A 13,312-nucleotide genomic window follows, 5' to 3' on the forward strand; every position below is an offset into this window, starting at 1 on the left:
ATACGAGTCCTTCCTCACGCCATTCGCACAATCTATTGTGTCTACTCAGCTCGTCTGCTCGTATCAAGTAGATATTATGTTCTAGTTTAGTGTTATAATATTGTCTCTGCTACAAGCAACACTTGTCTGGTGTCTGCTTGTTAACCTCCGCGCCCCAAGCGTCCTCCTCCTCATTATGCAAACACCTCGCGAGTCCAGACATAAATATTTTTCACGTAAACGTCGCGACGGCGTCCACATAAATCGTATAATAATCGAGCCTAGGCAGACGAGTATATTGCAGGAGGGTTGAAGTTCAACCCTCCCCCCCTCCGCCAACGGTAATGTTATAAGAAACCATTTTTTATTCTTATAATATTTATAGGTATGTTTTATGACATTTTAATTTGTAATTTATATTAGTTATGAGATAAGCCTGCTCTCACCCTCCCCCACAATTTTGGTCTAAGTACGTTCCGAGTCCCGGTGACCGCCAAGCGTAATAATATGTAACATGATGGCCTGCTTGTATGTTTTTTTTTAGTTTTATTAAAAACAAAAAACAATATTTTCGGCATGGAAAAATTATTCTCGGTCTTATATAATATCAATATGATTGAATAATCGTTCCAGTCCCTTGGCTGTACCCTACACGTGTACACACTACAACGTCATACATTTCAGCACACAGATGGTGTGTAGGTATATTATAATATTATTCATACCAGAATTTCACCTTTATAAATGCCTTGGTGACGCAGCATAAGTGAGTACCTACTCGGATCTCGTGATATATTTTGCGAGTGTAACCCATTTTAAAATCATATAACTTAATTTGCTTAATCGGCTATGCGTTGTCCTTGAACACGGTGACTTCAAAATTAATTTAGATGCTTATTGAAGTTTTAATTTTGATTATTCGTCATTAGCAATTTACACATTCACACAGATTATTAATATAGTTTTATGATATCAAATTAATGAATACTATTTATGATTAATTAAAAATAATATGTTTTTAATGTTGTATATTTAATCAATCTTAAATTTTACTTTAATCTATAATTTTAATATACTGTATATTATTCAAGATAAAAGTGATAACAACAACGAATATCAGCCATAGTCTATAATAATATGTCATTCATTTCTTATTAGTTTTTTAATGAATTTGCATATCATTGAGAAAATGTCAAGAATTTAAATTTGACCATCAGCTAAACCTCGATCTAAACTATTTTTTTTTTAAATTCTAAATGAAGCGAGTAATGTATTTGTTTCACAATTATAATTTTAAATGGTTTTATTATCATGTGAATAATATAATTTAGTAAACATTTTTTTAGGTTCCTAGAAATAGAACATTTTATGAGACTAATTTGAAATCATGTAGAGTTAAATAGATATATTTTACTTATATTTCGATTTACTTAATTGTCTCTGCTTTATATAGTGTCATAGTATCTATACTTTTCGTCTATTAATAGCTTAACTAAATATTTTTTACTCCGAGAAACCGTCTGTAGACACTCGACGACAATCGCAACGGTACGTTTTCGGTACCTACCAATATATACCAATATACAAAAGAACAAATATGACAGATAAGCATTTTGAACAAATAATGTTCTTAAAATGCAACACTCAAATGTTCGATTAATATAATACCTTATGAATGATTCAGAATTAAATTGATTTCGTTTTGTATTTGAAAATTATTTCAAATACCTCTAAAAAGTATTTGAATAATTACTCAAATACTTTTTAAAAGTATTTTTTACAACACTGCCTAGGTATAGGGCTGTAGCCCATATTTTAATATCAATTTAAGTTCTTTAATTTTTCCAAATAATTATAACAAACTATTTTTCCTAAGCCCCAATTAGCTTGATTCGGTCCTGATGGTATTTAAATTCCTGATTGTTGAAGAAGTTGTAGCCTTATATACACGATAATGGTAACCTACCAAATGTTGATCCTCTACTCCGCTCACATAAACTTATCAAGTAGGTACCTACTTACTTATAAGTTGTAAGTTATAACTATCTAATAAAATAATAAACTATCAGAATATGAAATTATTAATCTGCAGTATGTTGTCATTCAAAAAATCAAAAACTAAACACACACAATTACATTAAAAATAGTAAAATTATTATTGTTTTTAGTTTTTACAAATGTTTGTGTCTTCAAATACGAGTAATTAAGAATTAAAAAAATATTTTAAAAAACTACAATACTTTTTGAGACAATCAGTGTTCACTCTTAAAATAATCATTCAACATACTCAATTCAGTATAATATAAATCAATAGTTTTTATGTTGTCATGTAAGTAAATGCTTAGGCCCAAATAGGCTTCACATTTTGGGTGATAGGTTATTTTGATGAAATCCTAGGAGTATATTTTTTATTTCATGAATCTATTAAGATGGGATCTTTTTTTTGTGGGGGAATTTTTAGGTCACTCTAGCACCCATTTAATTGTGCCTATGACTTATGAGTACAGAAAACTATGTTTGAAATTTTTATCACGATCACGAGGATGACCGCCAGCTGGTTTTTCCTCATAACACCTGTACCCAGGGGTACTAAAATATTCATTAAAAATGTGGTAACTATAATTATAATTATTGATCGAATGATTAAAGGAAGATAATAAATTGATTTATTTTATGTTTTACCCCTGCAATATAATTACGGGTAAAGACGAGTTTTATATATATTATAATATAGGCAGGCGCAGAATGCGTAAGAATGTTAGAAATGTATTTATTTTTTCGGACCACCTATAGATGAAATTAGTGTTTGAATTGGAGGGATGGAAAAATATATTTTTTTAAGTAATAATTCAGCGTGTACGCATAGTTACATCAAAAGTTACATATGCAGTGTTCTGCTACGCAAGTCACAAAAAGTATATTTTTTTATCACTTTACATTTTCCTGATTCTACTTTCAAACATAAGATAAAGATTTTAATTACAACTATTTCACATTCGAATTTATGCTACACCGGTATCAATATATACCCACCATACAATATACATAAATAGTCAATCATTTATTATACATTTATACATATAATTAATAATTATATCAAATCAAAATCAAACATTTATGAATTAAATTTAACGCGTAAAAATAAACGAGGTAAAAACATACTATCGTTCCCTGCTCTCAACAATATTGCAAAAGTCTCAATTCCAAACCGTATGTATGATTTTAGTAGGTATATTTTATTTATCTAATTTGCCCACGTTAATTATTCAAACACAAACCTAACCTAAGTTACTAGTATACTTACTATACCTGTACACTTTTCTACATGCAAATATTTGTGATGCGAACAAACACCCGCGGGAGATGCATTATTTTCCTTTAGACAGATTTATTCTCGGGATTAAACATTTGTTACACTAAGTGAACTTTCTTTTTCGGCTATTATAAACAGAGCGTGGTAGTAAGATTTTGAAGCAAGTGTAAAGAACCCCGCGGACACCCACGTAGTTTTTCGGTACAAACCAGTCGAGTTTATGTAAACAATTTCGTTCTAAAACTTTAACACACTTGTATAAAATACACTAAAAAGTAATTTTAAAATGTTGTATGTAATATACAATATACGTATTTATATATTATACTCTTATTGTTACAAGTGTTTGAATAAACGCCGTTTACAACTGTGAAACCGCATACAGTGGGATATAGCTGTTACTGTTATTAAAATGCAAACCATTTGTAACTTATGAAAAACACGTCTTCTTTACCCTACAGAGCCACTCCTAACATCACACATGTTTGTCATCCATACAATTATATTGCATAAAGACATTCATCGTCGTATCAGAAATCCAGTTTTGTCTTATATATAATAATATAATAATGACAGCCTTAAGTACCTATACATAATTAACCAATAGGTGCATACAACATTTTTATTATATTGAATAGCCTGTATTTAGAACCTAGCCAAAAACTGAATTTTTACAAACAACACATTATTCATTTCCAATTTATACAATTATCAGGTTTATTATTAAGTTGGGAAGGTAGGTAGGTATAGGTAGGTAGGTACCTACATATATACTTACCAATTTTTTTTTAATCTTGAATTACTACTTTTTCACAGAGCCTGATTATCTCTCATAATAAATTATTTCGTTGGTACAATTTTAAATAGGCTTAAAAACAAAAATCTATATATTATACAGTCATTTTATCACACGCAATACCTTTAGGTACCTATATACAACAGTCGAATCGATGGAATAAACAACGGAAAACCGAATAGTTAATATAATGCGTATAGTGCATTAGTACTAATGATGTGTTCAATATCGATTGAGATATTAATTCATATTTTAACACGAATTCAATTGTAAATAATTTTAAACTGTAGTTTTTACATACCTATATGGCTATATATCTACTTACGTCAATATGACGAGTCTATTATATATTTATATTCCCTTATTCGTATTAGATATGTACCTATATAATATAAATGTCGAGTATTGATTATTTCGATATATTATTATTACGATGTGTTCGTGTACGGTAGTCAATATGTATATAGGTAGACACACGACATTTTACAGCTCGGGGCAAACAATAATAATATTATAACATCGTGGTATACGATGCTATCCAATATCCATTACTTCATATATATTATTATAATATCGCTCCAGGTGCAGATATTATTATATTCGTCGAACTATAATAACGCTATATATATATATAATATATACGTAAACGGGCTCACGCGTTACGTTATGTCTATGAAATAAATCCGACTTACGGAGGTACATTCAAATTGTATTTGGACAAAACTCGTGTAAAATACATAAACACGCGTCGAAGACGGTTTATACATCCCGAAATGTATATTACTACATATATTATATATATTATTATTATTATTATAATGATACTAATAGTGAATTCGGCGGCGTTATATAACAGAAATTCCATGTTTACAATAATGTGCGGTATTATATACGCGTACCGTATTATACGTGTTTGAATTGTTTGTATACATATTATATCGTGAACTTTGAATAAGACAAATATTCACGACCGGCTTTTATATACCAGCTATACACCGGGTTTATTATATATAATATAATATAGGTAGGTATACGTATAACCCAATGCGCTCGCCGCTTTTCGCGGGTCGATCAAAGGCGATGTTGCGAAACTAGAAATAATAGCCGCCGTCATCATTGCGCAGTGGCTAGTGTAATAAATTAAATTAAAAGAGAATAATAAAAAACAATAGTAAAAACCAGACCAGCTCGGCGGCTTGCGTATAGAGGTATTATCATTGCGTATCGATTTGGGATACCGGAGCGATAATATTATATTGTTTAAGGACGGACCTGTGTAGCAGACGCGGAATGTAGTAAGCTATGTACATATTAAAATAATAATAATATTATTATTATTATACTTGAATAGCTAGCCGAAGCGGTGTAAAAATATAGGTATACTGACCAGTGACCAGTGACCAGGCGAGCGTCTATGAAGTCCGTTTACAACTAATTGTCTTCCGACAGCCACCGCGATCCATCGAGTAGGTATATAATAACCTAATAAAAAAGAGTGGAACCTTACCACTCTGCAACAATATAAGATTTTCAAGTTTCAATCAGCAGTCGGCGCTCGGTTAATCTATTCGGAAATTTTAAAGACTTCACCCCTCCATGAATTTTTTTTCGAAGATCTTCCCTGACAGTAACACTACACGGTTCAATATAGTTTGTACCTGCATCTAATCGCAAAGGCAATACAATAAATAAATATCGATCAACGCTGGCTGCTGCTGTACGACTCAATTACTAGCTATAATATATTTTATTCAATTACGCTGCATTTTTACGATACGTTATAATCGTTATATTATTAAATTATTGTCTGTTATACGAAAATTTCAAACTTAAAACTTGAATACATCATAAAACTGTAACTACCGTGATGCTAATTTACTTTTTATAATAGATACTTTTTTAATTATAACATATGTTTTATACAATATGTATTTATTGCCTCTTTGATTGATTTGGATGTCTACCCATAATAGTATAATGAAAGCATAGTCCTAAGATAAATTAACAGTTGGTCCCTAACCATAACATACAATTGAATTTACATATTTCGGCCACGTTTAATCCAAATCCATGTATGGGCATACAACCGGTTATATATAGCTATATTGAGCTAGGCTGACAGAAAAGTATAATCGACTGTATAAAAACATCGCACAAAGGCGTAAGTTTTGTTTGAAAATTATGAATTTACTTTGAATCAGTCGGCAACAAAAATACGATGTATACATATACGCTTGATAAATAATAATATATTCTCAATCTCTGCGGCCACCGCGGTATATATAGGCGGTAATAGTTGTTATTAGTTGTTTTATGCCCATATATACACGTTTAAAGGACGAGTGTACACACACACGCATATATTATTATTATATTATGCATAATATAAAACCCGCAGTTTTTTATGTAACAAAAGCACAGTGATTACGCATATGAATCGACTGAACAATTGTTTCTTCCCGGACGACACTTCGACACCCTTATCCTACAGTCCTACGTCATTATGTTTGTTCGTTTTTGATCCCGTCACAAAGCGCTATATATATAATGAAGGTACCTATGTATACGCGCGAGAGGAAATGCCCGTGGCGAAATTTCACGAACTGTAACGGACTATAATATGTTGCATACGATTATACGGTTAATATTATAAAAAAAAATTACAACAACAGCAAGTCAGCAACAACACTAGGCATTTGTTTAGGTACCTATTGTGTTCGTATACGACATAATATATTTTACTGTATATACATTATGCAGCAGAATTCGTATATCGAACGATTATGATGTCGGGGAGTCGTTCAAGAGCAATATCGATCGAGAAACGCTTATTTCAGTCGGACGGTTTCTTTCGATGTCATATGACGCCGTTGAGTCGATGTTCACATTTACAGATGTTGACGATATTGTATACATAATTATTAGAGTGGTCCTAAACGCCCATTTGACACGCATTTATCTGATCTATGTAGCCATGTAGAATGATTCGTATAAATTATCAAACGTATATATATATAGAATATAGATACTTAAACTGTATAATATGATTTCAACTTTCAAGCTACAATGTATATAATGCATCAATATCTTATACGTACGACGATAAGTGCCCAATAACAATAACAATAAATAAAACTCAACACACTATACATCAGAATCCGGTATAAATGTGTTTAATGCGTTCACTTGAATTTTTTTCTTTTTATCAATTATATTGTAATATAATACAATATAAACCGTGTCCATGGAAAACTGTAATTTGTAGTCTGTATACGCAGTGTTATTTACGCGGTACACGCACGTTTTTTAAGGTCCCGTAACCATTTTTCTTTAAATCGTCGAGGTGAATAAAAATAATAAAACAAAAATAATAATACTCTCTCTCAATATAATGTACGTTAATTTGTTTTTCTTGTTTTAGTTTCGATACAATAAGTATAATCGTATAATAATACCTAGTTCAGTAATACCTATACCATAAACTCCCACAGTCGGTGCCCGTGTACATGTACATTAATACGAATTATACCCTACTGGTAAATACGTGTAACGAGTATACTATACATATCGGGTTAGGTTTGCCGTGACTAGGGGTGGCTTTTGGTTTTGGTGAGAGGAATTACTTCCAAAATATCGAAACTTATGTTTTATTTTATTTATTATTATTTATTATATTATGACTGTTTTATCGATTGTATATTATGGCCAAAACAGCAGGCATGCCTACCTCACTATGAAAATCTTTAATAGGTTATAACTAATAATTTTGTTGATGAGATGTTAATTATTATACCTATACGAATAACCAGTGTAAATCTATATAAATGTAATATTATATAATAAATGTAATTGTAAAAAGGAGTTTAACAATTATAATTTTTTAAGATTTGCCATTTTTTACGGGCAACGAAGTGCACGATATCAGCTAATTATAATAAAAATAATTGTATTTCATAATGAGTAAGTAAATAAAATGTTTTTATTAGCTATATATTCTATAAATTTCTATAACGTATATAATATTATACTCGCTACTCGTATGTGAGTACCGTATTTTTTTACTCCATTTTATTATTTTATATTTTTAGTTTTTACCATAATATATTACGCAGTTGTGCTTTTCTGTTTCATTTTACATCATTAAAATCAACTAGTTCTGCTCTATTGAAAATCGATAATCAACCGCCCTCTACCTCCACTTTAAAAAGGTTGCTACCATTCAGCAAATAACACGGGAGTCCACTAATTAACCACTAACTATTATTTATTCGTAATAATTAATAACTAATGGTCACAAGTAGTTCGATAAAATGAATTAAGCAACCCGCGGCGTCACTCCAATTAAAATTATCAACAAGCAAACGTTCCAATGAGTCATTAATTCTAATGCACAAACAAATTCTGTCGATATCGATACTATGTTTGTTAAGGAATAGACTGAGGTTAAATCACCAAACCGACTTCAACGAAATAATTCAATTCATTGGCGGAGAACCTCCCAGAGCTAACAATTTAAAAAATATCGATATGCTGAAATACTGCATTATGAATAATGATGTACAAGAAAATAACACGAAACAAGTTACCAATAATTATTATTTACTTTTTTAAACTGTTGCCTTAATATTTTAATTAAATCTGCAATAACGTCATATTTCAGTTTTTGTGAAAGAATTATAGAACAATTTAACAAAATTACACCTAAAACTGAATTTTTTTATTAAAGTTATTAGAACGTAAAATTGAATCTGCTTAAATCAGCCTCATTTCTGGTTATTATAAAATTCCTTAAGGGGTAAAATGTAGATTTCTATATCCACCAACTAAAATCTGGGAAACATTATCACATCGTCATTCGTAATTTATGTCATACAACACCAATATATTCGATAGAAGAGGAATTACTCCAAAATATATTTTAGGCTAGAAACATTACCAACGTTTTACATAACTCATTTCAGCTGCCTCTATTCTTTTTTGTACTTCTAGCCTTCATCAAATAACAATGACATCTCAAAATTAAAATCACTTTGTTGAGACAATAAAAAAATTGAGCCCTCAAAATTAAAGAACTAACCCAGTGATACATGATTACGGACATGGATATTATGAATTATGAATATAAGACATACTACATTATATACATTATACTGTAATACCTAACAAGTTATGTTGTTTACGCTGTGGCTATTCCACACTTATGTTTTTTTATCCTAAAGATCGTGAACTACCAGCAAAGTGCACTCTGCTTGGAAACCTCCCATTAGAATTCAGATCACAAAGAATGTCAAGTGCTGGGTATTCAAAAAAATGTAACCCCAGAAAACCAATTTCTTCAACAGAAAAAAAACCAACCCAAAATACAATGAAGCCTCAAATATTATACAAGTTTATGAACTGCAGTTTTGGAAACAAATCAAAACCCTATGAAAAAACATAACGTTTTGCAAGATTATGTGTATCATCTACTCGTTGTGATGTCCATTGCACTGTGTTAAATTATTCTTAAAAAAAACAATTTGTACCTAATTTACATACCTACCTACCTAAAATGTCTAAAGTTGGAATTCAGTTAATGCAATAGTTATATGACTTTAGCACCCACATAATATCATCTTTAAATGAAACGTATATGGTTCTTATAACTTATAATTTATTTTCGGACCATTTTCCAAATTTATAAAATTATTATCGTTTAGTCGCCACGGAGTACTCATTACGTATACGCGTTTCTCACGCGGCGACAGTAATAATTTAACACGTGCCGAACCCGTTCCGATAAAAATCACATTAGAGGGACTATATAGTGACCACCACCCCTTCATATCGTTTCCGGTGCCATCAGCTTCGTTCATCTAACACACAATATACGCAATGTATTATATAAATATTTAACGTACACCGATGTATGAAGGCACGTCGGTTGTACCGGTTATTTGCACGATCCTCGGATTCGCTTTCGGTATCGCGCATGGTACACATTATAATATTGTTAAAATGTATTACCTATATTTACGATACTACAATAATAATATGTGTCCCGGTCACCGGCTATTTGGTCGCGAACGGCCTCCGCGCGAGTCTCCCGCCTCGGATGACTCACTATATTAGTATTATACATCGCCGTACCTAATGGAACATCGGAAATCGCCGATAGGTATAGGTACATCGGTCGATGCTATATTTGTACCTCCACCGCTAGCAGCAGCAGTCGATTCGGCGGGTCGCGCGTAATAATATTCTCGTATAGCTCGTGAATAATAATAATAATAAAAACCACTCCAATGCCGTCCAAGGACGGAAGACCTTTAAATCAAAACGTCACATAAATATACGGATTTACATGTTAAGAGGAGAAAAACGGCAAAACTATATACGCCTGGTGTGTAGTCTTGCGGTGGTGGGGAGCATCGAGATGAGTCTCTTGGAATGTCGTACCTACGCACAATACTGGTGATTAATTGTCTACTTGGCGACCTAATGGATTTTATTAATTGCCGCCTCTCCGCCCTCCATCACAGCACCGCTACAAAACACGCGCCCACCGCACGCTGTAGTTGCCGCCGATATATTTGTTCCCACCATATAATAATATTATTATACTAATTAGTATTAGCCAATACACTTAGGAATAATATATTATACTTTCCCATATTATAATATAATATATATATATATGATATACAACTAATATAATATAATGCTATTGTCGTTTATACTATATACATATATATATTATATATAGTGGTGATGATGCGGTGATGGTGGAGGTTGTGGTGGTGTCAAACAGGTTCCCGAAACACAACACTGTAATAATATAATATCCTATATAGGCGTAGGTACTCTATCCGTATCACTTTATGCATTAAAATATTAGGTATATCGTATATTATAATATATACCATGCAGATAAATACCTATATACATTTAATCGAACAGAAATAATACACATAAAAACCGTTCAGACTCCATTATTGTTGGAAGTCGCGGCGTGTGGCCGAGAACGGACGCGTATAATTATTTTATATATTAGACACCAATACAATATCATCAGTCATCACGTTGATCCTTCATAATAGTAATAATTGTAATCTGAACCCCAAACGATGGCGTTTTGCGTTTTCCCGTTTTACTACTACCACTACGGCACTACTACTACTACCTACTAGATATGAGCCATTAGGTATCATTACTACAACTATAAGCTTTTTTTTTATAGTATTATAATACGTACACGGGACCCGATTCCGTCGATAACATCGGCGTTGTCGTACACCGAGTTCCTAATTTCCGTCATGTAATAATTTGTTATTTTTATTTTAGGCGTAATTAGTGTATTATAAATTATAAACTCATCCGGCTAGCCCAGGTACTCACCCAACTCGCGAATAGACGGTAATTGCTGCCAACACGTGATCAAACTGCATGAACCGGAAACGCCGTGGCATTTGCAAGTGACTCTAGACTTCTTCAGCACTGCCTATATAAAACAAAGTTGACACCGCAAACATTAACAACAAACAAAAATAAACACAAAGATAACACGATAATGGGTTATCTGGACTATTGGTATCTACTGAGACTGAATAATTGTTTGTTTCTCTAAAATTGCTTAGGTACTTTAAATATCATTTTAGATCGTCTACATTTCTATAAAATTCCCATATTCAATAAAATCTATATTTTCATTATAATAAAGAAAACATCTCAAATGCTCAAAAAAATGATAGTTTAAACAAAAAAAGTGTATTATTTAATATAAAATCAAATAAGGCGTATTTATTAAGTGGTAGTGATCAAGTATATGGATAGCTTTACCACTTGAATGACGTCAAAATGTATATTATGAAGATTATACTACGTCAAATGTCTATACACTGCTGCAACGTTATAGGGTATATTTAACATAGGTATTATTTTACTATATATATGCAAGCGCATCTAACACATGCTTGTCAATTTTTTGTAGATAGAATAAATTAAATAATTTAATAGCAAAAAAACCCAACGACATTTAAGCATCGATGCATCATACTTTTTTTAAAATTGTTGAACTAAGCTTATTAAAACGTATAAACAAGAAATATCATTCTAATAAAATATGCGAAATTGCGAATTAGTTTTTGTTCGATAGGTCGGATACAAATTAAAGTCCGTGGTATACTGCACATTCTTTATACCTATATGTATAGCTGTGCAATTAAGCGAATATAATTATATGAAAACCCATTCATAGAAACACTGCAGGACAGCTCCAGCATTGCGTGTTTTATATAATATTAGATTGTATTCTCGAATAAATTTATAAATAATTAAATTTTATATGTATGTTTCACGAACTAACATTATCTATTAAAAAACAAAATTTAACTATAATAGATTGATTATAATATGTGTTCAGTGACACGAAAACCTAACCAGTTTTTAAGTTTTGATTACAAACACGAAACAATATTTATTTTATGTTATTTTTTTTTTCGAATTCACTTCATGCATGACCTCAACCGTAGGTACAAGCCAATGACCACAGATTTCGTCCGTATAAACATGTATGGAAAGTACCAATATTAAAAAGACAAATTGGTTAAAAATGATTAGACATAATATACACCGCACACGTAATAATAGCTTACCAGCTACCGCGGGATCTTTTTGAAAATTACCGCATGGCATGTATTTAGTGTGGTAGCAATCTTACGGGGCCCTACCTAGTACACACGAGACTGTATACTTAGGTAATAATAAATCATTATAATATGCAATAATATGCGCGAGCGATATTCCTGCCCACTTCGCCTTGCTCGCGTTTAATGATACTAGATACAGAATACAGATGCGCCGCATATTACTAATTAATAATTATATAATACAAGATGAACTTCTCACCCTTCTGCCAGCCTCGTTGTTGTGTAGGTTCATCAAGTTTCGACCTTGTTCCGGAGATCCCTTTTTCCACCGTTTCTCTTTTTCCTTAACGTCCAAAAACACTTTAGTGAACCTAAATACAACAAATAACGAATATTAGCAATAATAAAACATATTTACTATAGTTATGTACTTGATACACTAGCGTTAAAATCACTAAGCATATTTTGTACCGATCAGTAACCAGTTTTTCGTTTTAAACTTTAAACTGATATCCATTCACAACTGTATTATAATTTAAAAAACCTATAATACGAAGTGATCATATATTTTAATTACGTGTAGGTATACGTAGATAA

At 31.6% G+C, this 13,312-nt stretch overlaps 1 protein-coding gene across 1 annotated transcript in view; it reads right to left on the bottom strand.

Moving 5' to 3' along the window:
* Window positions 1-13,312, bottom strand: part of LOC100162376 (protein Wnt-5b) — a 62,352-nt gene that overhangs the window by 6,284 nt on the left and 42,756 nt on the right. The window contains exons 4-5 of the mRNA XM_001949632.4: window positions 12,975-13,086; window positions 11,466-11,568 (exon numbers count right to left, since the gene is read on the bottom strand). Of these exons, the coding sequence (XP_001949667.2) occupies window positions 11,466-11,568; window positions 12,975-13,086 (215 nt within the window). The remainder of the gene's footprint in view (window positions 1-11,465; window positions 11,569-12,974; window positions 13,087-13,312) is intronic.

This window comes from Acyrthosiphon pisum, chromosome A1 (assembly GCF_005508785.2).
Source record: "Acyrthosiphon pisum isolate AL4f chromosome A1, pea_aphid_22Mar2018_4r6ur, whole genome shotgun sequence".
NCBI classification, from domain to species: Eukaryota; Metazoa; Arthropoda; class Insecta; order Hemiptera; family Aphididae; genus Acyrthosiphon; species Acyrthosiphon pisum.